Source organism: Thalassophryne amazonica, chromosome 9, assembly GCF_902500255.1.
Source record: "Thalassophryne amazonica chromosome 9, fThaAma1.1, whole genome shotgun sequence".
Classification (NCBI taxonomy): Eukaryota; Metazoa; Chordata; class Actinopteri; order Batrachoidiformes; family Batrachoididae; genus Thalassophryne; species Thalassophryne amazonica.
The window spans coordinates 25697596-25724851 of NC_047111.1; the positions used below are offsets into that span (position 1 = coordinate 25697596).

General features: G+C 42.9%; 1 protein-coding gene across 1 annotated transcript in view; it reads right to left on the bottom strand.

Moving 5' to 3' along the window:
- Positions 1-4691: 4691 nt before the first annotated feature.
- ncam1a (neural cell adhesion molecule 1a) overlaps positions 4692-27256 on the bottom strand; it is a 947827-nt gene continuing 925262 nt past the window's right edge. The window contains 2 exon segments of the mRNA XM_034177824.1: positions 4692-6174; positions 25589-26020. Coding sequence (XP_034033715.1) covers positions 6054-6174; positions 25589-26020 — 553 coding nt within the window. The 3' untranslated portion in view covers positions 4692-6053.

Genomic DNA, 27256 nt, shown 5'->3' on the forward strand with positions numbered 1-27256 from the left:
GCCACTCCAGGACCTTGAAATGCTTTTTAACCGAGCCACTCCTTCGTTGCCCGAGCTGTGTGTTTGGGGATCATTGTCATGCTGGAAGACCCAGCCACGTTGCATCTAATGCTCTCACTGATGGAAGGAGGTTTTGGCTTAAAATCTCACGATACATGGCCACGTTCATTCTACCCTTAACATGGATCAGTCGTCCTGTTCCCTTTGCAGAAAAACAGCCCCAAAGCATGATGTTTCCACCCCCATGCTTCACAGTAGATATGGTGTTCTTGGGATGCAACTCAGCATTCTTCTTCTTCCAAACATGACGGGTTGAGTTTTTACCAAAAAGTTCTATTTTGGTTTCATCTGACCACATGATATTCTCCCAATCCTCTTCTGGATCATCCATATGCTCTCTGGCAAACATCAGACGGGTCTGGACACATACTGGCTTAAGCAGGGGGACACACCTGGTACTGCAGGATTTGAGTCCCTCTGTGCGTAGTGTTTAGCCTTTGTTACTTTGGTCACAGCTCTCTGCAGGTCATTCATCAGGTCCCTCCATGTAGTTCTGGGATTTTTGTTCACCGTTCTCATGATCATTTTGACCCCACGAGATGACATCTTGCGTGGAGCCCCAGATAGAGGGAGATTATCAATGGTCTTGTATGTCTTCTATTTTCCTACAATTGCTCCTACAGTTGATTTATTCACACCAACCTGCTTGACTATTGTAGATTCACTCTTCCCAGCCTGGTGCACATCTACAATTTTCTTCCTGGTGTCCCTCGACAGCTCTTTGGTCTTGGCCATGGTTGAGTTTGGAGTCTGACTGTTTGAGGTTGTTGACAGGTGTCTTTTATATAGATAATGAGTTCCAACAGGTGCCATTAATACAGGTAACAGGTGGAGGACAGAGGAGCTTCTCAAAGACGTTGTTACAGGTCTGTGAGAGCCAGAAATCTTGCTTGTTTGTGGGTGACCAAATACTTATTTTCCACCATAATTTACAAATAAATTCTTTAAAAATCCTACAATGTGATTTCCTGGATTTTTTTTCTCATTTTGTCTCTCATAATTGAAGTGTACCTATGATGAAAATTACAGACCTCTCTCATCTTTCTAAGTCAGAGAACTTGCACAATCAGGGGCTGACTAAATACTTTTTTTCCCCACTGTATATGACTTCTGTGTAACTTCATTATGAAGCCATTCATACCTATCACAAACATACATGTAGACATGGTGGAGACGGCTTCCTGAAGTTCACACAGAGCATCAACATGGGGAAGAAAGGAGGCTTAAGTGACTTTGAACATGACATGGTTGTTGTGTGTGTATGTACATACATACACACATATGTGTGTGCAAGCGCAGACTGAATTTGAAAAACATATTTGCTATCACTCAAAATACACCAAGATGTGATGATTAAAATGAAATGAATTTCAGTGAGTCTGTCAACGGATTCAAATCATTTTTTACCACATGTGGGACACAAAGCAGCTACTGGGTTTAAGGAAGTCACATTTATGGTATTATTCTGTCACCTTGTGGCCACATCGCAGTAGTGCTTCCAGGAGCCTAAAGTCAATTGGCTGAAGTGAGAATTATCATTATTATGCTGTTTAATGTGTAACTTAAAAACTTCTGTTTTTTGTGTGCTTTTTTCCTATTAAAGCTTAATATTGCTGTTTGAGCCTTTCGAATCAGCTCTGGACACCTCCCTCTAGTGGTGAACGTGCAACACTGCATAATCCAGGTTTTTGTTGGATTTAACAGTCACATTCTTGTTCCCGTTCAATGAAGATGAAAACATGAAACTAAGCCTGCGTGCAGAACAACATATACAAAAGATAAAACATAAACTAACTGAAGCCAGTTTGAGGGACCCTGTGCATCATTCTGCACGGGCACCTGGAGGAGGTGCATCAGGTTGTAATGTCATTGGGCGTGGCTCAACACTGATTGGTCAAACCCACGCTATTCTATTCTCATGCATTGACATTAAATGTTACATCATTTGATTTTTACTGTTCTGATATTATTCTCTCAGATTGTATTATCCAGCACACAAAGTCTGTTTTATGCATTAAACAGCATGTCATTTTTTTTTTTTTTTTTCTGAAATGCACACACAAAAAGCAGATGTCTTATTTTATTTTATTGAACACAAAGATTTCTGGCAGAATGTAAACAATGTTTTTTCCTCAGTATTTACAGCAGTGACACACACACACACTTCCAGCGTAACAGGTGAGACAACATCTGACCCTCAAAGGAAAAGGAAACGAAAATCCTCAAAATTCAGAACCAAGTGGCCAATTGAAAAGCTGAAAAGCTCTTTGTAAGTCTGGTGTTTCTGAGGTATTTGATTAACATGAAGTTTTAGGTGTTTTTTTTTTTTTTTTTTTTTGGTCTGTTCACCACATTTCTGTGCAATTTGGAATTTTTTTTAAAGGACACTTCATAGACATTTTTTATTTGAAGTGGAAAGAGGACATTTCGGAAGCAGACGACGTTACGTGAAGCCGCTGTTTTAAGTTACTGTATAACAAAACTGTAGCATATTCTTAATATTTTTGGATTACTTAAAAATCAGTGACACACTTAAAAATGGACACAATAACAAGTATTCTCTGTTTTTCTTCTAACATATTTCTGCTGCTTATCCGGGTCCATGTCGCGGTGGCAGCAGACCAAGGACATCTCTATCCTCAACCAAGTCCTGTGACTTTTCCCAGGGATCCAGAGGTGTTCCCAAGCCAGCTGGGAAATATAATCTTTCCAGCATGTCCTGATTTTTCTCAGGGCGTCCTCCCAGTTGGACGTGCCTGGAAGACCTCCCTAAGGAGATGACCAGGGGGCATCCCGACCAGATGCCCGAACCACCTCAGCTGTCTCCTTTCGAGGCAAAGAAGCAGCGGCTCTACTCAGAGTCCCTCCTGGATAGTTGAGCTTCTCACCCTGTGCAGGAGTGTAAACTCAGATACTCATTGGAGGAATCTCATTTCCGCTGCTTGTATCTGCATTCTTATCTTTCGGTCATTACACAAAGCTGAATGAATGCTGAACCAAAAAGCATTCTTTACCACGATGGTCCGATACAGCCTCCTTAAAACTTCAGACGCTGCCCCAATCCATCTCACTATCTCTTGCTCCAACTTACCCCTACTTGTGACCCCAAGACCCCAAGATACTTAACTCCTCCACGTGGGGCAGTAACTCTGCCTTGATCCAGAGGCAACTCAAACTCAAACTATTGGTGGTAAAAGCCGCTCCTTCAAATAGTTGCAAACGGACAGATGCTACTTGAGTCCTCCATCTTGTGAAGATTTTCTTCCTGTGTTGCAAATACCTTTAAAAAAGAACATAATAAAATAGAATATTGGTGGCTACATGACTTCTTGTGGCTACATGGGTTGAACAGTTTCAACTTCCAGTTGATGAGCTTGATTTTGTAATCCTGATTTCATGTCATCTATTACGACCCAACGCTCTGTCCATTTAAGGTTAAATCACCACCTGTTTGGAAATCCTTGCAGCAAGTTGAAGGTCCAAGTCTTTAGGGTCTTGGTGCCTTCTGACCAATGCCCTAAGGCAACGACTGGATGTCTTTAGCACTAGGTTTCTTCGGAGGATCCTTAGGTACAACTGGAATAACTTTGTATTAAACAAGCGATCACTTAACATCACTCTGGTTGTGTTACAGTGGACGCTATGCTGATGTGCACTGCATGTCTGTCAAGCGGTCATAGGGTGCTCTGTGAAGTGTTTTTACGTGGCGTGTGTGGTATCTGTGTGTTTTCTGGGCTTAGCGACTCCTGCAGAAATCAGGTACAGCTTCCTACTTCACAATGACCATTGCGATCATGGCGGTTTGTGAGGAGATACCAAGCAGATCTTATAAGGTCCTGGTGGCAGCTGAGTGCCTCTTTGGCATCATGTGGCATTCATCGCGACTTCATGACTGTACAAGGACCGCTGAACAGACCCCATCACAAAGGGGTTTTTCGGGAGACTCAGATGAGGAGTATCACTTTCAAAAAAATCCATGTTTTCAAAAATACCCGTGTATGTATGGACATAACCTCTGTGGCCTTCAAACTACTCACATGTAACGAGAAGAACAAAACCGTGAGTCCACCTGTAGTTTAATGATGATAACCACAAAATGAAGACTCAGAATACCCATGATCCTTCACTCCACATGGTTTTTTATTTCAACATATTAACTGTGGGCCATAATTTTGTTAACTGCAAAACCAAAACAAATGACAGCGTTTTTTTTGATTGGGACTTTTCTGAACATAACCTGTTATTTAAGGAGCTTTAGGTTTAGTTTGGGCGTACTGTGACAGACATGAATCCATCATCTTCAAAGGCATATTCCCAGATTCAAAAACGTGCCGACACCTAAGTGTCGGCACAAAAACGTAGGCTGTGACCTCCTCTCAGTGGAATTCAGAGCCGATTTGAATAAAACTTTGACTTCTGAAAAACTGACAGTCTGAAGCTACACCAGTGAGATGGTTTACAGATGGTTCATCACCACACAACACAGCTTACTAAAAGCAAATATTTTCAACAGATTTCAGCTGGTAATGGCCAAAATTATTACGACATTTAGCTTAAACCCACGGAGCACAGATAAATGTGTCAAAAAGCACATCCAGCGAATAGAAACATGGTTGGTCCTGCTTTTTTTTTTTTAAAAACATGAGAAACACCTTTTAAATGTGATCCGGTCCTGCAGCATCATAAAGTAGCCAGCACCCAGAGAGCACATACCTCCTGTGCACTTGGTGGCGACGTTTTTCAAAAGCTTTATCTACCTGAAAGTCTAATCTCAATCTAAACTCTACCTCACCAAATTTCACTGAAATCAGTTCATGTGTTTTTGAGATATAAACAAAGAGACAAACAAATGGGGCTGAAAACACAGTTGATGGTGTAGCAGGTTATTGTCATGAAGAGATTTCCTCTAAACGGGAGTCAGCTGAAACAATATTTGTTTGATGCCGTATGTGAAGGTGGAAAACTCTGGAGGTACACCTGGACCATGCTCAAATTCTGCTGCAGCGCACGACTTCCAGAAGAACGCAAAGCAGTTGCCCAGATACGGAAATACTGTCCAAAATTTCCACATTTTTTTCAATGCATTTAAAAAAAAAACAAACTCTAACCCTTATCATAATCCTAGTCATTTGGAAGGTTGCTAGGCACCAGAGACATCAGTTACATGCCTTGGTCCAAATGCAAAAGCCTGCAGCGCCCTTCCCCAAACTGGCCAATTTCAGGAGCACAAATTTTTCCGAGTTTGTCCACCTTTGCATACTGCACACAACAGTTTTTTGTTTGCATTATTGGAGTACTGACCCCAGGCAGTGTTTCAAAGTTGGACCTGGAAATGGCACAAATAGACTTTACTGTTGCCATTTTCATGCCCCCAAAACCCTGCTCTGCTTCCAGTGCACCATGTCTGGACTAGAACTACATAATGGGATAAGAACACCTACAGTACAAAGGGGCAAAATGACAGCAACACGTAAAGAAACACTTTTCAAAAACAGGCATGCTAATGTCCTACTCAGTGGCCTGGAAATACATAAAAAAGCTAAATAGGCAGCAACATTATTTAAACACAACAAAATATCAACAAAGTAATTAAGACCCATGATCCATTCCCACGATGCTGACCGTACTGCATTAAGAAGAGTAGTGATGTATGTGTGTGTACAGGATCAAGGCAGTATTCTGCGGAATAAAGCTAGAGTCCAAACGCGTTATCTACAGGAAAAGAGTGAAGTTGTGTTACACACTTAGCCGTGGACCAGGTCAGACGTGGGTCAAACTAACGGAGAAGAACTAAGGCATGTGTTTGACGGTTTTACATTTTCCTGGTCAGAAGACACTGAAGAAAAGGACTCACAAATCTTTTTAAGCTTTTCTGTTTCATGTTGCGGTTTGAGATGGGCGGTGGCTGTGATTGCTTTGAGGTTTCAGTGACTGTGACCCCTCCCCTTGCCGTCAGAACCCCAGCCGTCCTCTTCTTCTACTGGCTGAGGGGCTCACGCTTTACTTTCATTGCCGTTCACCTGCGGCGCTTCATTGGGCACCGTCTTCACCTCGGCCGTGGCGTTCTTCACCTCCGCCTCGCTTTTACAGTTACCATCCATCATCGTCTTCCCGCTACAGGGACAAACACCACGTGGAGAAAGAGAGAGAGAAGAAAAGACTGTGTTAAGATTCTCACAGCAAACTATCTGCTCTCAGCTGCCTTTTGTGTCATTTTTCAAAGAAAGCAGCAGAAGAAGCATGCAAGATGCTTTGAGGGAATTTGTTCTCCCTCCTGGAACTGACTGCATTTCACACATAATGGGATCAAGTTGACTATCCTAGACAGACATCAAATAGGAGTGCACGGATGTCACAGCTATTTTCATGGAACAATGAGTGCTGATGTGGAATGAGACAGAGTTGGTACAGTAGAGCACAAAGCACACAGGGAAGAAAGACTGAGGCCAAACACAAAGTACAGGAAACAAGAGGATTACACGCCGTCTGCACCGAGCAGGGACACGACACAGACACGCTACAGCCACACTGCACTTAAGTACAGCATGTCTCCTTATTCGGGTGCACACCCCTGGTGGAATTCATTCAAGTCACGTGATGCTCCGCTTTCCAACAAAATTTTACACAGACTCAAACCAGATAGAAACAGTTTTGATGTGCGTTTCTGCTGCAGAAAACAGACCAGGACAGGATGGGTACGTTTTGTGGGCGCAAGTCTGAAAGGGTGGAGCGAGCAGCGTTAGGTAAATAATAATGATTGGTTTGCTGCTACATAGAAGAAAACCAAACTGTCGTCTTCTCCATCTCCATTGTGAAGAAGTCTAACTTCTCCCTTCTAACTCTGTAGCCAGTCTCCCATTGCTGATATCTGACACCCTATTGTGGACACTTTTTGGAGAAAAAAGTCAAATAAAATCAGACACACAATTGGGATTTGAAAATGGGTGTAAGCTGTGGCAAACGTAGTGTTGTAGAACACTGTGGGTAATCAGGGAAATTAGTGATATTGGTAAACACTGTGAGCTGCAAAACGTGAATAACAAAATGCTATTCGTGTGTAATATTTAACAAACTCAGGGCACGTGAGCTGCTTAAATGCGATTTTGCTGCTGAGTTATTTTAATGCCAGGCTACAGTTTATGCTAAAACTAAAAATGCGTTAAAGACTGTTTTCTCTTTTGGAGCGAGCAGTGAGCAACTTCATTGAAGGGTGTAAACTGACTGGAATAATCTTTAGCATAGCGTTCTGCACTGGCTGTGCACGCGGGAGTAGGGAGAGCGTGCTCCTCCGTGAGTGAACAACATTATGATCTGCACTGCTTCACTCACTGCGCGAGTAAAAATGTAGATATCATCTATGTGTATGAGCTGTGCCATGAGCTACATGCACACAAGCACCCATGTCATTGGACTTTATTTCAGTGAAGCTGGCGGTAATAACAGGAAAACACAAAGTTTTGTGTGCTATTTTAATAAATTTCGCCTGATTTCCTGATTTTTGGAGTGGGGACGCAAATTGAAAGTGAAAGTGAGTAAAAATCTAAAGGAAGATAGTTCATTAAAATCAGCCAGTTAGATTATCATAAAAGCTCACTGGCCACAGTGAAGATGCTAGATAGGCCGTTTGAGCTATTTATATATTTATTTTTAAATCAACATTTTGCAAACCCATATTAGAAAAAGTGGGGACAGTGTGACAAATGGCAAAAACAAACAAAACCCTGCAGTGATCCTTACATTTAGTTTGCGTTCTATGTCACTGCAGACAGTATGAACACAAGCTACTTCATGTTTTTTTTATTTAATTTGTTGATATAAATCCAATTCTGCATATGAAGCATTTCAGTTGTTACTTCAAGACATATTTACAGGAAGAATGGTTATCCCATTCTTCCTGTAAATATGTCTTAAAGCGTGTGACAGGCTTGTCATTATCACATTTTTAGTTTCAAAATTCTCCATGTTCTTTATTGGGGATGGGTCAGGACTGCAGACACGCCTTGCCTTTGTAATGTGTGCAGAATGTTGTTTTGCATTGTCTTGCTGAAAGATTCATGGACATCCCTGGAAAATATGTTGTCTTGAAGGCAGCAAATGTTGCTCAAAAATCTTAGTGTATTTTTCTGCAAAAACGCTGCCATCACAGAAGTATAAATTACCTTTGCCAAGGGTACTGTCACAACCCCCTCACCATGACAGACCCGGTAGAGCTCATTACACTCTATAATAGAGTGTTTTTTACTTTATTTATAATGGGATCAAATGCTATTCCAACAGAGTAAATTTTACTCAGCAAAATTTATTGTGTGCAAAGGTCACTCTGGGCGTTGTACATGTGCAACACCCACTTGCCTCCGTAGCAGCATGGGATGGTTTAGCCACATTCCTGTATCCTGATTAGGGACTGGTGGGGTGTGTAGTAATATATGGTGTTGTGGGCTGTGACATAAATTAATTCACTGTCCTTAAGAACATGACTGAGGTTTCTACCCAGTTGGCATTCAAGAAGAGCTTGAAAAGAGAAAAACAGAAATTTGTGTTTGTAACATTTGTGTTTATTCCATTTTATTATTTTATATTTCATCCCATTCAATCTGTTTTATCTTAAGATTTTCTGTTTTCAATCTGTTGTTGATCCTTGGTTTTATTTTTTTCTGTAGCACTTTGAGACTTTTTATTAATGAAAGGTACATTAGAAATACAATTATTAGTATTATTATTATTACACATCATTTACACAATTTCTGAATTCATGGGCATGAGGTTCACTCTGTGTAAAGATCGTGCGTGAGAACCAGACAAGAACTGTCTAAAACTGTACAGGGTTAGCCTCAAGTGATGTGATGTTGGGTTTGTTGTCTGTGGAAAGTCTGTTTTCTATTGCAGAGTCAAAACTGGGTCCTGAGGAGCAGAGCACAGCTCAGAAATCCAATAACCCACCAGAAGCCTGACAGGATGCGTCAGTGTGTGGACACTGAAGAAGAATCACCACACAGATCAGTGGGAGAGCAACGCTTCAGTCCCATCAAAGACTTATGAAGGAAAATCTCTCCAATGACAAGTTTGGTTTTATCAAGGTGAGGCTGAGCTGACAGGAACCCTGCTTCCAGACCGCTCCCCACACTTCATCACTGACGTCTGCTGCCCATCCTACCCACTGAAGGACAAGATGGAGGAGGCAGAGACAGACTGTCAGGAAGCCTCAGTAATTAATTTACAGCTGTGATTTTCTCGTCATCTTCACACACTTTCAGAAGCTGCGACTAATGCTAAACACACAACTATAAACAATGAGCCTCAAGTCACCGCTGTGAGAAAGCTCCTCTGCCCACAGGAGACACAATGTGAGAGACGTCTAATCTTCAATATCAGTTATCTTTAGTAAACCAGTGAAAACCACTCCAATAAAAAAAAACCTTCACTCAGAGGTGTAGCTGTGCTGATATGCATATGCCCCTTTAAGAAAGTGGATTTACTGTATATTCACCTATAAACAATAATGTTCATCAGCATTACTTCCACAGTATGTGGCATTTACTGCCTCCTAAGCAAAAAAAATACAACCCAATGGTTGTGTCCCAATTCAGGGGCTGCACCCTTCTAAGGCTGCACCCGACAATGATCTGTCCTTCAGAGATAGGAGATGCCAGAATAAACCATTTTGAAAGGCCATAGTCTATTAGGCTCCATATATACTGTAAATGTATATATATATATATATACACTCAACAAAAATATAAATGCAACACTTTTGGGTTTGCTCCCATTTTGTAGGAGATGAACCCAAAGATCTAAAACTTTTTCCACATACACAATATCACCATTTCCCTCAAATATTGTTCACAAACCAGTCTAAATCTGTTATAGTGAGCACTTCTCTTTTGCTGAGATAATCCATCCCACCTCACAGGTGTGCCATATCAAGATGCTGATTAGACACCATGATTAGTGCACAGGTGTGCCTTAGACTGCCCACAATAAAAGGCCACTCTGAAAGGTGCAGTTTTATCACACAGCACAATGCCACAGATGTCGCAAGATTTGAGGGAGTGTGCAATTGGCATGCTGACAGCAGGAATGTCAACCAGAGCTGTTGCTCGTGTATTGAATGTTCATTTCTCTACCATAAGCTGTCTCCAAAGGCGTTTCAGAGAATTTGGCAGTACATCCAACCAGCCTCACAACCGCAGACCACGTGTAACCACACCAGCCCAGGACCTCCACATCCAGCATGTTCACCTCCAAGATCGTCTGAGACCAGCCACTCGGACAGCTGCTGAAACAATCGGTTTGCATAACCAAAGAATTTCTGCACAAACTGTCAGAAACCATCTCAGGGAAGCTCATCTGCATGCTCGTCGTCCTCATCGGGGTCTCGACCTGACTCCAGTTCGTCGTCGTAACCGACTTGAGTGGGCAAATGCTCACATTCGCTGGCGTTGGCATGTTGGAGAGGTGTTCTCTTCACGGATGAATCCCAGTTCACACTGTCCAGGGCAGATGGCAGACAGCGTGTGTGGCGTCGTGTGGGTGAGCGGTTTTCTGATGTCAATGTTGTGGATCGAGTGGCCCATGGTGGCGGTGGGGTTATGGTATGGGCAGGCGTCTGTTATGGACAAAGAACACAGGTGCATTTTATTGATGGCATTTTGAATGCACAGAGATACCGTGACGAGATCCTGAGGCCCATTGTTGTGCCATACATCCAAGAACATCACCTCATGTTGCAGCAGGATAATGCACGGCCCCATGTTGCAAGGATCTGTACACAATTCTTGGAAGCTGAAAATGTCCCAGTTCTTGCATGGCCGGCATACTCACCGGACATGTCACCCATTGAGCATGTTTGGGATGCTCTGGACCGGCGTATACGACAGCATGTACCAGTTCCTGCCAATATCCAGCAACTTCGCACAGCCATTAAAGAGGAGTGGACCAACATTCCACAGGCCACAATTGACAACCTGATCAACTCTATGTGAAGGAGATGTGTTGCACTGCATGAGGCAAATGGTGGTCACACCAGATACTGACTGGTATCCCCCCCCCAATAAAACAAACTGCACCTTTCAGAGTGGCCTTTATTGTGGGCAGTCTAAGGCACACCTGTGCACTAATCATGGTGTCTAATCAGCATCTTGATATGCACACCTGTGAGGTGGGATGGATTATCTCAGCAAAGGAGAAGTGCTCACTATCACAGATTTAGACTGGTTTGTGAACAATATTTGAGGGAAATGGTGATATTGTGTATGTGGAAAACGTTTTAGATCTTTGAGTTCATCACATACAAAATGGGAGCAAAACCAAAAGTGTTGCATTTATATTTTTGTTGAGTGTATATATATGTATTGTAAATAGAGTGCCTTGCAGAAGTATCCCCCTTGGGCTTTTATATATTTTAATTTATGCCATTTCAGACGCAAAAAGTAATTCAGGATTCTCTATATTAAAATGTCTAAAATTATCCTCCTTAAACCGAAACGGGATATAAATAAAATAAAAATATCAAAACCAAGATGATGGGTTGCATAAGTAATGGCAGCCTTTAGTATAACACATGTAAATCATCAGTTTTATTGCCAGTTTTCTTGAGACAGGTCAGAGAATGGATACATGAACATTCCGAAGTCACTGAATGTCTCATACTTCATTTACATCAATTATTAAAAAATACAAACCGTATAGTATTGTATGGTACAGTAGTGTTCAGAATAATAGTAGTGCTATGTGACTAGAAAGATTAATCCAGGTTTTGAGTATATACTTTGCGACCAGATCTTGTCCTCTGGTCTAATGCCTGCCGGCTCGCCTATATCATGGAACTTACGGTTCCATGGGAGGATGCTTTCGAAGAAGCGTACGAGCATAAGAAGCTGCGTTACTCCAGCTTAGCAGCTGAGGCAGAGGACAGAGGATGGAAAATAAGAGTGTGCCCGGTGGAGGTGGGCTGTAGAGGCTTCGTAGCCAGAACAACTGTAAAGCTCCTTAGGGAGCTTGGAATCAGGGGCCAGAAGTACAGACAAGCCATCAAGGAGTTGGCCAACATTGCAGAGAGAACGAGTCATTGGCTGTGGCTGAAAAGGAGTGACCTTACTTGGGCTGCTAGGGCAAACATGTAACAGTGGGACACACACCCAGGCTTGATCAACCTGTGGTGGGCCTGCCTAAGCAGAGGGTGTCTTGTGATAAATGGCCGAAACACCCTGTGACGCTTAGGCACACAACTGATGATGTGTCCCGCTGGGAAAGCCTGATGGCAGCCTTTCACTAAGAAGTCCTGAAGTAAAACCGGTGCAAATATCAGGGATTACAACATCTAGTCCTTATAACGAATCTTGAAGTCTGGAGAAATCCAGTGACTGCTGCGAAAGAGCAGCTGGCAATCAGGGAAAGACCAGATGACAGCTTGGATAGACTGCTGACAGGAGGGAATAGACCCCAAACGGGGCTAGTGTGGGTTAGCGACCCACACTAGCAGGATCCAGCGCTGGTTAGCGATCTTGGATCCACCCAGTGTTGCTACGAAAATGTCAAAGAAGAGAATACCCCCAGGGTCTGCGAGAGCGGGAGCGGAAGATGACCCACCCCGGACGGATAATTTGGTGACCGACCAAGGAATGGAACAGACAATGAATAGATCAATCAGCACCGCAACAGACGGACCATCAACGCTGGCAGGACAAAAACTGCAGAACTGCATCTGCGGCTGGTCAAAATTAACAACAGTAAGGGGCCTAAAAATCCATCAAGGCTTAAAGAAATGCCTCAGCAAGGGGTCTCGCATTGACCAATACTTCTTAAGAAGACGGCCAAATCAGTCGAGTGAAGCCTGGAGGCAGGAGAATCCCCACAGTCTTCAGGGTATCAGTACCTCAGCTGAAGCTCAGCACCGCATTGATCTTTTAGCAGTCTCCAGTTTGGAGCCTAGCCAGGAACAGCTAGCAGTAGTCTCCAGTTTAGAGTCCAGCCTGCTACAGTCAATATCAGTCCCCAACCTGGAGCTAGGCCCGCAATACCTAACAACAGTTTCCAGCCCAGAGCCCACACAGCCAACCTCAGCTTCGAGCTCAGTACCTAGCCATCTGCTGCCAGCAACAGAAAGGAAGATGGAAGGAAGGAAACCTCAGATTCTGTGGCCTAAATCCAGCCAGAAGAGAGAGTGGGAGACCATTGACTTGGACCTCACCCTCCTGTTAGAACAACAGAAGGGTACTGTCGAAAGAAAACTGGATAATATGGGATCTACCATATATGGCTATGGGGTTGAGAGGTTTGGGATAAAAGAGAAAATCCGAAGGCAGCAAAAGGGCCCTTTAAGTCAGCCAAAGTCCAGGAGGCAGCGGGAAATCGATAGGCTTGTGAAGGAAAGAAGGCAATTGAGAAAGCAGTGGAAGAGGGCTACTGAGAAGGAAAGAGTCGGATTAGATGATCTGCAGGCGGAAATAAAGCAGCGATTGATGAGGCTGCGAAGAGCAGAGCACCTCAGGCGACAACGTAAGTGGAAAGAACGGACAAGGACACGCTTTTACAGCAATCCCTATAGCTTTGTTAAAGGCCTTTTTGAACGAGAAAAGAGTGGGAGCCTTAAAGTGCCCATAAAAGACCTGGAAGAGCACTTGAAGAAGACCTACTCTGATGATCGGAGGCATGAGCCAGTTGCCATCCCGAATGACATGCCACCAATTCATGCTCCTGAGTATCAAATGGATGTAAGGCCTCCCACATGGAGTGAGGTGGAGAAGAAAGTGAAGCAGGCAAGATCAGCATCAGCACCGGGGCCCAATGGTGTTCCATATAGGTTTTATAAGAACACCTTGGGTGTGCTTAGATATCTCTGGAAACTGATGAAGGTGGTTTGGCAGAAGGGAGTGATACCAAAAGCATGGAGAAGATCAGGAGGGATATTAATCCCTAAAGAAAAAGAGTCGTCATCTATCAGCCAGTTTCGTCAGATCAGCCTGCTGAATGTAGAAGGAAAGCTCTTCTTCAGTGTCCTGGCCCAAAGGCTTTCGACTTTCTTGCAGAGAAACAACTTTGTCGATACATCAGTGCAGAAGGCCGGCATTCAGGGCTTCTCAGGATGCCTGGAGCATGCCAATATCATCTGGCACCAGATACAAACTGCAAAAAAGGAACGGAGAGATCTGCACGTGGTTTTTTTAGACCTAGCAAACGCCTTTGGGTCAGTCCCTCACAAGTTCTTGTGGACGGCCTTCAATTATTTTGGCGTACCAAATCAGATCACAGAGTTGGTCAAGAGCTACTTTCAGGATCTCCAGTTCTGTGTAACATCGGAGAATGGCACTAGTGCTTGGCAGAATCTGGAGATAGGTGTCATGGCAGGTTGTACAATTTCTCCTCTGCATTCGTCATGGCAATGGAGCTGATCATACGGGCATCTCGTTGGGTAGTGGGAGGAGAGAGGACCAACAATGGCCTGCGCCTTCCACCAATCAAAGCTTACATGGACGATATGACCATTATTACAACAACAAAACCTTGCACTAGGCGCCTGCTTCAGAAACTCCAAGAAAACATCCAGTGGGCAAGAATGGAGTTTAAGCCAAGCAAGTCATGCAGCATCTCCATTGTCAAAGGCCAATTGATGGGGGAGCGGTTCTATATCAGCGATGAGCTAATTCCAACAATCTTGGAAAAGCCCATCAAGAGCCTTGGACGATGGTACAATGCAGACCTTAAAGACACCTGGCAGCTTGAGCAATTGCAGCAGGATACAGTTAACGGCCTTGAGCAAATTAACAACACTGCACTACCCGGAAAACTGAAGCTCTGGTGTTATCAGTTTGGGCTCCTTCCAAGACTCTTGTGGCCATTGACCATGTACGAGGTTTCAGTTAGCCATGCCAGTCGACTGGAGAGACTGGTGAATTCTTATGTGAGAAAGTGGCTTGGGCTTCCCAAATGCCTCAGCAGTGTTGGTCTCTACAGCGACGGAGCTCTGTCATTGCCAATTTCTAGTCTGGCTGAAGAGTTCAAGTGTGCCAAGGTGAGGCTGAATATGTCCCTCACTGACTCCCGGGACCCGGTGGTGAGAGGTACCGCTCTCTCCCTAGCAACAGGGAGGAAGTGGACTCCAGCAACAGCAGTACTGCAGGCTAAATCTGCTCTTTTTCACCGTGATGTGGTGGGCTATGTCCAACAAGGCAGAGGAGGCTTTGGCCTTGGAACTGTAAGACGTCTCTGGCAAAAGGCCTCTGCAACGGAACGTCGATCCATGGTGATAGAGGAGGTGCGCCGACAGGAGGAAGCAGCCAGATGCTCCAAAGCCATAGCACAAGCTAAACAGGGTCGCTGGACGAGGTGGGAGGGTGCAGAGAAGAGGAAACTCACATGGAGCGACCTCTGGGGCATGGAAGCTAATAGGCTGAGCTTTATCATCCGAGCCACATATGATGTGCTGCCCTCTCCCACAAATTTGCAGCTATGGCTTGGAAAGGATCCATCTTGCCCACTGTGCACAACCCCTGCAACACTCAGGCACATTCTGGTCGGCTGTAGGACTAGCCTTACTCAGGGCAGATATATGTGGAGACACAATCAGGTCCTTAGATCTCTAGCCGAAAAAATTGAGTGCAAAAGGGTATCCATCAACGCCCAACCTGTAAACAACCAAGATGTGAGCCGACAACCTATGTTGTTTGTCCGGGAGGGGGACAAACCAAGAGTTGGCCTCTCAAACTCCGATCTGACCCCAATGAGTGCAGCCAGGGACTGGCAGATGCGAGTTGACCTAGATCACAAGCTCATTTTTCCCCCAGAGGTCGCAACAACTACTTTGCGACCAGATCTTGTCCTCTGGTCTAATGCCTGCCGGCTCGCCTATATCATGGAACTTACGGTTCCATGGGAGGATGCTTTCGAAGAAGCGTACAAGCGTAAGAAGCTGCGTTACTCCAGCTTAGCAGCTGAGGCAGAGGACAGAGGATGGAAAATAAGAGTGTGCTCGGTGGAGGTGGGCTGTAGAGGCTTCATAGCCAGAACAACTGTAAAGCTCCTTAGGGAGCTTGGAATCAGGGGCCAGAAGTACAGACAAGCCATCAAGGAGTTGGCCAACATTGCAGAGAGAACGAGTCATTGGCTGTGGCTGAAAAGGAGTGACCTTACTTGGGCTGCTAGGGCAAACATGTAACAGTGGGACACACAACCAGGCTTGATCAACCTGTGGTGGGCCTGCCTAAGCAGAGGGTGTCTTGTGATAAATGGCCGAAACACCCTGTGACGCTTAGGCACACAACTGATGATGTGTCCCGCTGGGAAAGCCTGATGGCAGCCTTTCACTAAGAAGTCCTGAAGTAAAAGCGGTGCAAATATCAGGGATTACAACATCTAGTCCTTATAACAAATCTTATTGTTACACGGGAAACAAGGTACCAGTAGATTCAGTAGATTCTCACAAATCCAACAAGATCAAGCATTCATGATATGCACACTCTTAAGGCTATGAAACTGGGCTATTAGTAAAAAAAAGTAGAAAAGGGGGTGTTTACAATAATAGTAGCATCTGCTGTTGACAAACTCAAAACTATTATGTTCAAACTGCTTTTTTAGCAATCCTGTGAATCACTAAACTAGTATTTAGTTGTATAACCACAGTTTTTCATGATTTCTTCACATCTGCGAGGCATTAATTTTGTTGGTTTGGAACCAAGATTTTGCTCATTTACTAGTGTGCTTGGGGTCATTGTCTTGTTGAAACACCCATTTCAAGGGCATGTTCTCTTCAGCATAAGGCAACATGACCTCTTCAAGTATTTGACATATCCAAACTGATCCATGATACCTGGGTATGCGATATATAGGCCCAACAGCATAGTAGGAGAAACATGCCCATATCATGATGCTTGCACCACCATGCTTCACTGTCTTCACTGTGAACTGTGGCTTGAATTCAGAGTTTGGGGGTTGTCTCACAAACTGTCTGCGGCCCTTAGACCCAAAAATAACAATTTTACTCTAATCATCCACAAAATATCCTCCATTTCTCTTTAGGGCCAGTTGTGTTCTTTGGCAAATTGTAACCTCTTCTGTCACTCTTTTTTTAACAGAGGGACTTTGCGGGGGATTCTTGCAAATAAAGTACTTCACACAGGCGTCTTCTAACTGTCACAACACTTACAGGTACTCCGACGGTCTTGATCATCCTGGAGCTGATCAATGGGTGAGCCTTTGCCATTCTGGTTATTCTTCTATCCATTTTGATGGTTGTTTTCCATTTTCTTCCACGCATCTCTGTTTTTTTGTCCATTTTAAAGCATTGGAGATCATTGTCGATGAACAGCCTATAATTTTTTGCACCTGCATATAAGTTCTCCCCTCTCTAGTCAACTTTTTATCAAACTATGCTGTTCTTCTGAACAATGTCTTGAACGTCCCATATTCCTCAGGCTTTCAAAGAGAAAAGCATGTTCAACAGGTGCTGGCTTCATCCTTAAATAGAGGACACCTGATTCACACCTGTTTGTTCCACAAAATTGACAAACTCACTGACTGAATGCCACACTGCTATTATTGTGAACACCCCCTTTTCTACTTTTTTTTTTTTTACTAATAGCCAAATTTCATAGCCTTAAGAGTGTGCATATCATGAATGCTTGGTCTTGTTGGATTTGTGAGAATCTACTGAATCTACTGGTACCTTGTTTCCCATGTAACAATAAGAAATATACTCAAAACCTGGATTAATCTTTTTAGTCACATAGCACTACTATTATTCTGAACACTACTGTAAATGTGTGTGGAGCAGGCAGTGTAAAAAGACCAATGGGATGAATACTTTTGCAAGGCATTGTAAGTAACGTTTATAAAGCCAAGCATAAATAAGTATTGGAAAATGATTATAGACTAGGAGTTACTCCCACTACGCTGGCTGTCGTGTGCTGCTGTAAATGTTGCCAGGCGCAGGGTATAAGGGGCAGGATGAGTGAATGAAGCAATATCAAAATGCTACGTGGACTAGACTGTCTAATTTCAGAACAGGTTGTTCTAGCCTCCGCTGTCTCTGAAAGCCTGAAAAGGTTTGCAGGACAAAGCCCTTATAGGTATGCAGACCCTGAATAGGGGAATTGCATGTGTCAGCACACAAGCCGAAAGTAGCACTCGCACAACGCAGTGGTGTCTATGGATGTAAGCAAAGAGGGATGGGTACTTTTAAGGGAATTCTGGGCTCAGAACTTGTACCCGGAGCTGTTATTAACTCACAATTTGAGGCAGCACAGTAGCGGAAATATAAGATGGTTGAAGTGCAGAACTGTAAGTTTAGAAACAAGAAAAAGGATCGGATAGAGAGGTAGTTCAGATTAGTTGCTTCTTGGAGTTACTACCTTCTGAGTGATGGTGGTAAATTGTACAGATATTCATAATGTGTGGATGTGTTTTTAACTCATTTTAACCGAATGAGCCGCGTTTTGTAAGTAAAAACAAGCGACGTTGCATTTTGAAAGAGTGTAAAAGTGTTTGGGAAACCTGTGTGCCCGAAATTGTCGAGTGACGCCTGTTACAGGCTGAAAGATAAGAAGATGCCACCAGCAGGTGATTCTAGGATTGTCAGACACGGTGTTGCGGAGCTGAAGATGCTGAACAATAAAATGGATGGGATGAAAGACATTTTTAGAAACAAACTCCAAGATGGACAGTCTGCGCAACTCGATGGAAAAGATGATTACAGAAAACAGAGATTGCTTGAAAGCTGAACTCGCTCTGAAAACCAGAGAAATTCAAAACAATTTGGACTTGGAGCTCGGCCACATAGTGGCAAGAATTGAACAGCTGGAAGTTAAAGTTGATGGGGCGAAGAACAATCGAATACTCGCTTTGATCCTGATGTTTTGGTGATCATCTCTGGTGTAGAGTTTGTGGAAGGGGAAAACGTTATGGCTGTTGTGGAGGAGCTGCTCACCCAGGGGCTGAAGTGGGAGAGCCCCCGTGGTGTGGTGGCAGCTGAAAGGCTGAATGAAAGAGGAGGACGGCCCGGAGTGATAAAGGTTGAATTCGGCTCCGTGCAAGATAAAGTGGACGTACTGCGTAAGAAACAGAGGCTGAAAAGTGATGATAGATTCAGGGGAGTCTTCATTCGTTCAGCCAAGGCTCACTCCGAAAGACTGGTGGAACTGAATTTCAGAACATTACTGGATGAAATACCCACCAGTCGGCAGTTTTACATCACTGGGAACGGGAGAGTGAGGAGACACCCGGTAGCCCCAGGTGCAGTTGATAACCGACGAGAGGAGGAGAGACGGAGGGTCGACAACTGAGGATCCCCCGCTCAGCCCGTAAGTTATGATCAATTCGTCCTTGTACACTGGAACATAAATGGCTGGACGGATATGAACTATGAACTCAGACTCTTGATGCTATTGAACTTTAAGCTGGACTTTATCTCTCTTAACGAAATGCATCTTACGGGATCAAATGTGATTAATGTAGATGGGTATACTTGGTTTGGTTATAACAGGAAAACTCACATTAAAGCCCCTAAAGGGTCGGGGAGTGTGGGTATTTGGTGAAAAATGATGTCTTCTGTTCTTATAATGTAAGTGTATGGATAAATCATTAGATGGTATTATCGGCCTACAGGTCAAACACTTGGTTTCGGAGTACTTCTTTATAATTTTTCCTGTTATTTTCCTCCGGCAGGTTCCGTATGGGCCGACGCACATGGACTGTATAATCACTTGTTGGTCCAGATGTATATTCTGGTGGACATTGATGCTGTTTATGTCTGTGGAGATTTAAATAGCCGAATAGGGCATTTGGAAAACTTTATTGGTGAGACAGATATGTATGTTCCACCCAGAGTCAGTCTGGATAATACTGTAAATAAACAGGGTGAAATGCTGATAGAATTTTTAAAGGACTCTAAATGCTGTGTCTTGAATGGGCGATGCCTGGAAAAGATAACTTTACCTCAATTTCTGTAAAGGGAGGCTGTTGTTGATTACATTATTACTTCTCATGATGCTTAAGCAGCTGTACTGAGTTCAACATTACAGTCCTCATGAGCTAATTGAGAATGGGAGTGTCCTGCTGTTTCAACTGCTTGGGACAGGTTTAAAGTACCGGATCACTCATTGTTGGTCCTGAGTTTTCAAGCAGGAGGGGGCTTTGCTGCTGATTATTTGGGTCATATAACGTACTACCAAGTTATTTCCCGCAGAAAAATGTTAGAACAGTCTCTCCTCATGCCCTTTCCACTAATGTGTGTCAAAGCATGTTTGTTGAATTCCTAGATAGGCTCACTCTAGTACAATGTCCAAAAGATATTGATAAATGGTATAGCGATTTTTGTGAATACATCTGCAATGTCAATAATGGTCGAAGAATGTTTGCACCAAGTCAGGTGATTTATTAGAAAACATAAACCTTATTGGAACGAACAGTTGAAAGAAATGTGGAAGGAAATGAGAAGGGCTGAGAAAATATTCTTAAAGTGTGGACAGTAATGACATGAGGAAACAACATTAAGGAATGAATTTAAGGTTAACACACAGAGCTTTGATAAGAAATTGAGAGCCTGTAAAAGAAAAACATGAGAGGGGGGCAGGCATTAAAAAGAGAGCATTTGCAATCAAATAATCTTCAGTTGTTTTGGAACTTGATAAATAAGTTGGGCCCGAAAAGGGTTAAACCTATCCTGATGGAAGTGGTGTTGGACTGTGGACTGTGTTTTGAAAAAATGGGCAAAAGATTTTTGTTCTTTATTTGCTCGAAGTAACTGCCTTCCAGAGTGGGATAATTATTTTCTTGCAAAGAGAGTTGAAGAAAAAAATGTTATGGAAATTAATACGCAGCAAGCATCTTATTTCCCCAACCCGTACTTAAATGCTAGCATCTCTCAGGAGGAGGTTAAAAGGGCGATTGATACACTTAAACTAAGAAAAGCTACAGGTATTGATATTTATCTAATGACTTACTTAAAGTGCCCTGTCTATTCCCAATTTTGTGTAAATTTTTTCCATCTGTTTTGAGTACAGCTTAGTTCCTTCTGAATGGTATAAATCCATTATTAAAACCAATTCCAAAGTCCCCATATAATGATCCTAGAGTTCTTTGAACTATAGAGGGATAAGTCTTTTAAGTTGTGTTTACAAGCTCTACTCCAGTATTCTTAATAGACGATTAATATAGTTACCTGGAGACATTTGATTTGTTGGTTGATGAGCAGAATGGTTTTTCGAAAGAATAGAGCCTGTATTGACCACATATTCTCTCTGTCCCACTCTAGTTCAAGTGAGAATACAAGAGAGTAAACCAACTTTCTCATGTTTATAGACTTTCAGAAAGCATTTGATTGCATTAATCATGATCTTCTTAGTTTCAAACTTTTAAATACTGGTAAAGATGGCAAATTTTATAACGCCTTGAAAGTAATTTACCAAACACCAGTTGCATGTGTGCAGATCAATGACTATAGAAACGGCTGGTTTCAACTCAGTCAGGTGTTAAGCAGGGGGACGTGCTGTCACCAATGCTGTTTGCAATTTATATTAATGATTTGATATGGAAATTAAGCAAGCAGATCTTTGTGTCAGACTGGGTGATCTTACAGTTGGCACTCTTGTTTTATGCAAGATGACCTAGTCCTCCTGGCAGAGACTGTAGACGATCTTCAAAAACAGTTGGATATAGTTCATGATTGGTGCAACAGATGGAGATAAAGATAAATGAAGACAAAATGCAGATTATGCATTTTAGGAAGAAGGGTGAACTTCAGTCTGATTTTAAGTTTTGTTTTGGTTCAATACCCTTGTCATATACTGAGCATTAATAAATATCTAGGACTTACCTTGATGCCCATCTTACCTTTGAAAAAGGAATAAAAACTCTATCAGACTCTGCAGGCAGAGCTCTGGAGCCGTTCTTAACAAGGTCAAGCTGTGTAGGGATCTTGGGTACAATGCGTATACACAGTTGTATAATTCTGTGTTTGTCCAATTTTAGACTACTGTGCAGGGGTTTGGGGGTACTGTAATCTAAGAAAATGTATTACACTTCAAAACAGGGCTATGTGCTGCTTTCTTGTATACAACAAAATGGCCCCTAAGCTCGCTGTATGTGGTGATATGGGATGGGAACCTTGTGAAGTGCGGATTAAGGGTGACATGGTGCGACTTTGGAATAGGTTTATTAATATGTCCGACAGCAGACTTGTCAGCAGACTTATTAAAATCTTTGATGAAGTAGGTCTTCAATATATTTATAGAAATAAGTTGTCCTGTAATGTTAAACAGATTAAGAAAATGTTGTCTGAAAATTATAAACAGCAGTGGGCAGAAGAAATTCTACACAAACCCAAATTAAGAGTGTACAGTTTGATAAAGTCAGCCTACCAACCAGAGTCATATGTCACCTTTAACCTAACTAAAGCACAGAGATCTGTTTGTGCCCAGTTGAGATGTGGTATTCTGCCTCTGGCGGTTGAAAGGGACGTTTCCATTCGATCCCTGAAGAGAACAGGAGTGTCACCTCTGTGACCTGGGAGAGGTGGAAAATTAAATGCATTTTTTGTTCTACTGTCCTTTCTACCATAATTTGAGGCATAAGTTTTTTCTTAGAATGACCACTGAATGTTCTGATTTATTTTATATGACAGATGAATGTAGACTATTATCTATTTAACAAAAAGGTTTTCCATATGGCTCAATTATGTTGGATGCCTATCTGCTCCGCAGGGGCACACTTTATGTTGATTATGAAGCTATGACTGTACACTGAAACTGATTGATATGAAGAATGTTTTGAGTATTGGTAAACTGTAAATGTCAGTTCTAGATTGGTGGATATGTTGTGGCATCCCTCTGTTTATTGTTCTTTATTTGTCTTATAAGCCCAAGTGGGGCTGGGCACCTCTTTGGTGTATGACACCTTGAAAATAAAAATATCATATCATATCATCATAAAATGCTTAATATTTGGCCTTTTTCCATGGGGGGGGGGGGGGGGGGGGGGGGGGGGACTGTTGTAATGGAGACAATCTTGGCTACAGATCTTTGAGATCATTCAGAGCGGTAAGTGTGCGCTGCATCATCTCTTTGCTGATACAAGCACACCCATTTCTCCATGGATGGGACATTGAACCTCCGGGGAAAGAAAGACAGAGATAAAGAAAGAAAGAAAGAGAGAGAGATGTTTCTGTATTAAAACATGGCAGGAGAAAGCTGTTCTGGGCAAAGGGTGGAGGGAATTTCGGGAAGGATTTACTAAGTTATGTGTCATATGGTACCTGTGACTGTGCTGCAAGATGTGGACAAAACTACTATACTGGTGGTTTGCATGGACTGGGTTTGAAAGGAAAAACCATTGGTGTGTCTACCATATATATTTCTGGCTGATGTAGACTCAGTGGGTTGATGTTGGCTTTAATTTACTAACCCTTCACTTACTGCCAGTTCTTCCAATACGGTGGAATTCACTTGTTTTCTCAGCATTGCATTCTTAGGAAAAACATGCCACTTGTTGACTGTTTATCCCTGAGATGGTTACTGAAGCATCCGGGTCCAACAAGTGATCCCTGGCATTCTGAGCCTTTTATTTACTTTCGGATGGTGTCCTGTGCATTCATCCTCTGTGCAACCAAAATCCAATATGGCGGTATGCAATCCCCTTATTGGGACACAGCCTAAACAACCTGGAGACTCTACCTCATGCAACAGAAATCCATCATATCTGTGATTTAAGTGTGGCTCCCATTGCCATTTTGATGTCTGCATTCCAAAACAAGGTAATCAGGTCTGACTTTTGTATCACACAGTTATCACCAGATCACTGCTTGATTCACAAGCAGCACGGAATGCATCACCATGTGCTCACTTTTGCATATGTGGTCATGTCTGGGGGTTATAACAACATCCTTAACAAAGGAAAAAGTCATCTGTTAACATCTGAAAAATGTGTTCTTCTTAGGAGCAGAATATCTTTCATGGGATTACAGGATGCATATCAGAATTATAATATGTCAGCAAACAGAGACTTTGAACTGCAGACACACTGACCGCTACCACTGACTTTCACAAATAACACAATCTGCATTGTATTTTAATTTTAGTTTACACTGCAGCCCAGCATCATTAAACAACTAAGTTACCCAAACCACAAATCCTGGATGAAATGTCTTATCGAAGGACACGACAGACAGACTGAAGAACATACCTGGACTGAAGCCAGTCTTATACTGGTAGTCCAAGCTCCCTACAGACACACCTGTCCTGCCTTCAGTATTTAGACAGTGACACAAATTTCTAAATTCTCCTCTGTACACCCCAAAACAACGGACGTTGAAACAACACAAGACAGGAGTGTAGTGCAGCTTTTATCTTAAATTCAAAGGGTTCATCTGTATGCTGTGGTATTAGGGATACCTGATGGACCTGTCTTGGAAATTTATTTCCTCATTGTTATGTGCAATGATAATCAAAGTGTTTTTTTTAAATTATTATTATTTTTTGTAGCATGCACATGAGAACAGGTCAGTAGTATGTTGTTCATTCGGCTGCTCCCAGTTTTGTTCGGGGTCGCCACAGCGGATACAGCCAGATCCGCATTGGCAATTGGCACAAGTTTTACGCGGGATGCCCTTCCTGACGCAACTCCAGTTTTACCTGGAGAAACACACACAGCCGCTGGTGTTCCAAAGAGGTCTCCCATCCAAGTACTAACCAGATCCTGCTCTGCTTAGCTTCTGAGATCTGATGGGATCAGGCTGACACAGAGCAGACCGGCTGCTGAGAACAGGTCGGCAGTATGTACAGTAATATTTCTTGCACTACTACTACACCCTGAATTAGGTGTAAAAGCACAATTTAGTAAATTTTAAAGTTCACTGTTTGTGTAATATGTCACTTGCTTTCAAAATACAGTAAAGTTGCTATTCTTATTCTTATTATTGTTATAAATAGTATATAATTAGAACATTTTTATAGATTAGAATTATTCCTGTCAGAATTGCTTGTACTAATATCAGTGCTTGAGGTTGTACTCTTTTTCCAGTATTTCAAAGCACTTTAAGGTGTGCAGGATGTGTTCAAGCCAAAATCCATCATCCAGCTTTATTGTCTGATTAATGAAAGATAAGACACATGCAGTGGGACAAAGGATGACTCCATCTAGTGAGAACACAAACAGGTGGAGGATGTAGGTGGTGTGTTCATGAAAACCATGCCTGGTGGCCTCCCAATGCCTCATATTTGTGTTTACTTCCTGAATGTCACATTCAGAAAATTTCACGCTTTAATATTCCTGCCAGTGAGTTTGAGACATCTGTGTCCAGTATATGAAAGAACTGTTACTTCACCAGCCATGTCCGCTTGTCCTCAAGTTTGTATTTTCAGTTCATGGCCGTGCTGCTTTTCAGCTCCACTGTGTGCATGGAACATACATTCAACAAACGGACCAACAAATGTGCGCTACTGTTTGAGGGTGGATTTTTCCTTTAATTTTTCCTTTTGGATAATGGGAGGCCACCAGAAGACATCAGACAAGATGAGCAATGTAGCGATGAAGGTGTTCATACTCGTTTTGGGCTGCTGTGGTTGAGCCTGTGGGCGGGACATTGGGAGGATCCTTGGTCAGTCCGTCTACTTGCAGGTCCTTATCGCTGATCATGCCAGGGCCTGTGACTGGGCCATAGGGGCTCTGTGGTCCCTCTGCTTTTGCAAAGGGTGGACTAACTGGCTGGGAGATGGGGGGCACTGTACTGAAAGAGGTGGGGGCTATAGGGGTGTCACTCAGATCAACCAGGGGTCCAACATCAGGTTGGGGAGCAGATGGAGGGGAAGCACTGGACTGGGCAGCTAAGCTTTTTTTGGGAGGCGACCTAGAGGAGGATGGTTTTGTTGGGCTTGAGGTGCAAGTGTCATGAGCAGCGTTGCTCTGCACTGACCTCAGAGGACCAGTGGAGGGGGGCATGATCATCACTGTGGGGGCGCTGTCTGCAGCAGCAGGCCTGTTTTAGTGGAAGGAGAAGAGAGGCAAGGAAAGGGAAAGGACACGGGAGAGGAAGCCAAAGTGCAACAAGCAAAATGAAGGAAAGACAGAAATAAAGAGGTCAGAGAGTCAGTCAGGGAACAAACGAGGTGAGAGCGAGATAAAAAAAAGTCTACACAATCAAAATGTTAGCAACAAAAACTTTGTGTAAGGTCTAAAAAAAGATACAATGACAAACAAAATACAGGGAGCGTAGCATTAAAACAGCCAGAATCATTTCCAGAAGCAAGTAAATACCTGAAAAATAAGTATTTAGTATATGCTCTTTTGGCAGGGGGGGTTGATGTTCTACCTTCATTAATTATCAAAATTTATAGGCCTTGGGCCGGATCACTGAAAGTGGGAGTGTCACTACCATCTCTAATCTGAGTTAATATTAATGTGTGATAGCCACCCCAGGGTGGAAGCTGTAGCCAGGCAGGGGGTCAATGAAGGATTACACAAGGGTCAACATTTAAAAGTTTGGACACACTTGAAAGTGTGTCCAACATTATTTGTCTGACCATAAAGATTGCTAAAAGGTTTAGTTTGGACTATCTATGACTGGATGTTATGATGTTATGAGTGTAAAACAGTAAAGATTTCAGTGTATACAAAAGTCAAAACTTAAAGTTGCTTCAATATTGTTAAAAAAGTGATACACATTATTGGTTGGCCTAATGTGGTTTTAAAAATTAATAGTTTGCAATGTATGAGGAGTGACTGAGAAGTTTTGAGCCTGACACAGAAGAAAGTAGGGCGTGGTTCTCTATCTTTTGCGTTCTGAAAAAACAAAATTTCTTGAGAATGTGTGAAATTTTGACTCACTGGTTGCAATGCTGAAAAATGATGGTTTCTCAACACTGCAAAAGAAGGAGCACTATGCCCTACTTTTTCTGGTCAGGCTCAAAACTTCTCAATAGCCCCTCGTATATCAAATGTTATGGCGTTGTGTTGTATGGAATGTTCCATGCCGCCTGTCCTCATACCACTTAATGTTACAGACTGGATTTGACCTGGTGGCTTGCATATGGGGAAAAGTCGGGAAAGCAGGCTGACTGGGTGACTGTGAGGAGGAAGCGTAGCCCTAAACAGAAGCCCCGTGTACACCGTCAACCCGTTCACATCTCTAACCGTTTTTCCCCACTCGACGATACATTCACCGAGGATCAAACTCTGGTTATTGGCGACTCTGTTTTGAGAAATGTGAAGTTAG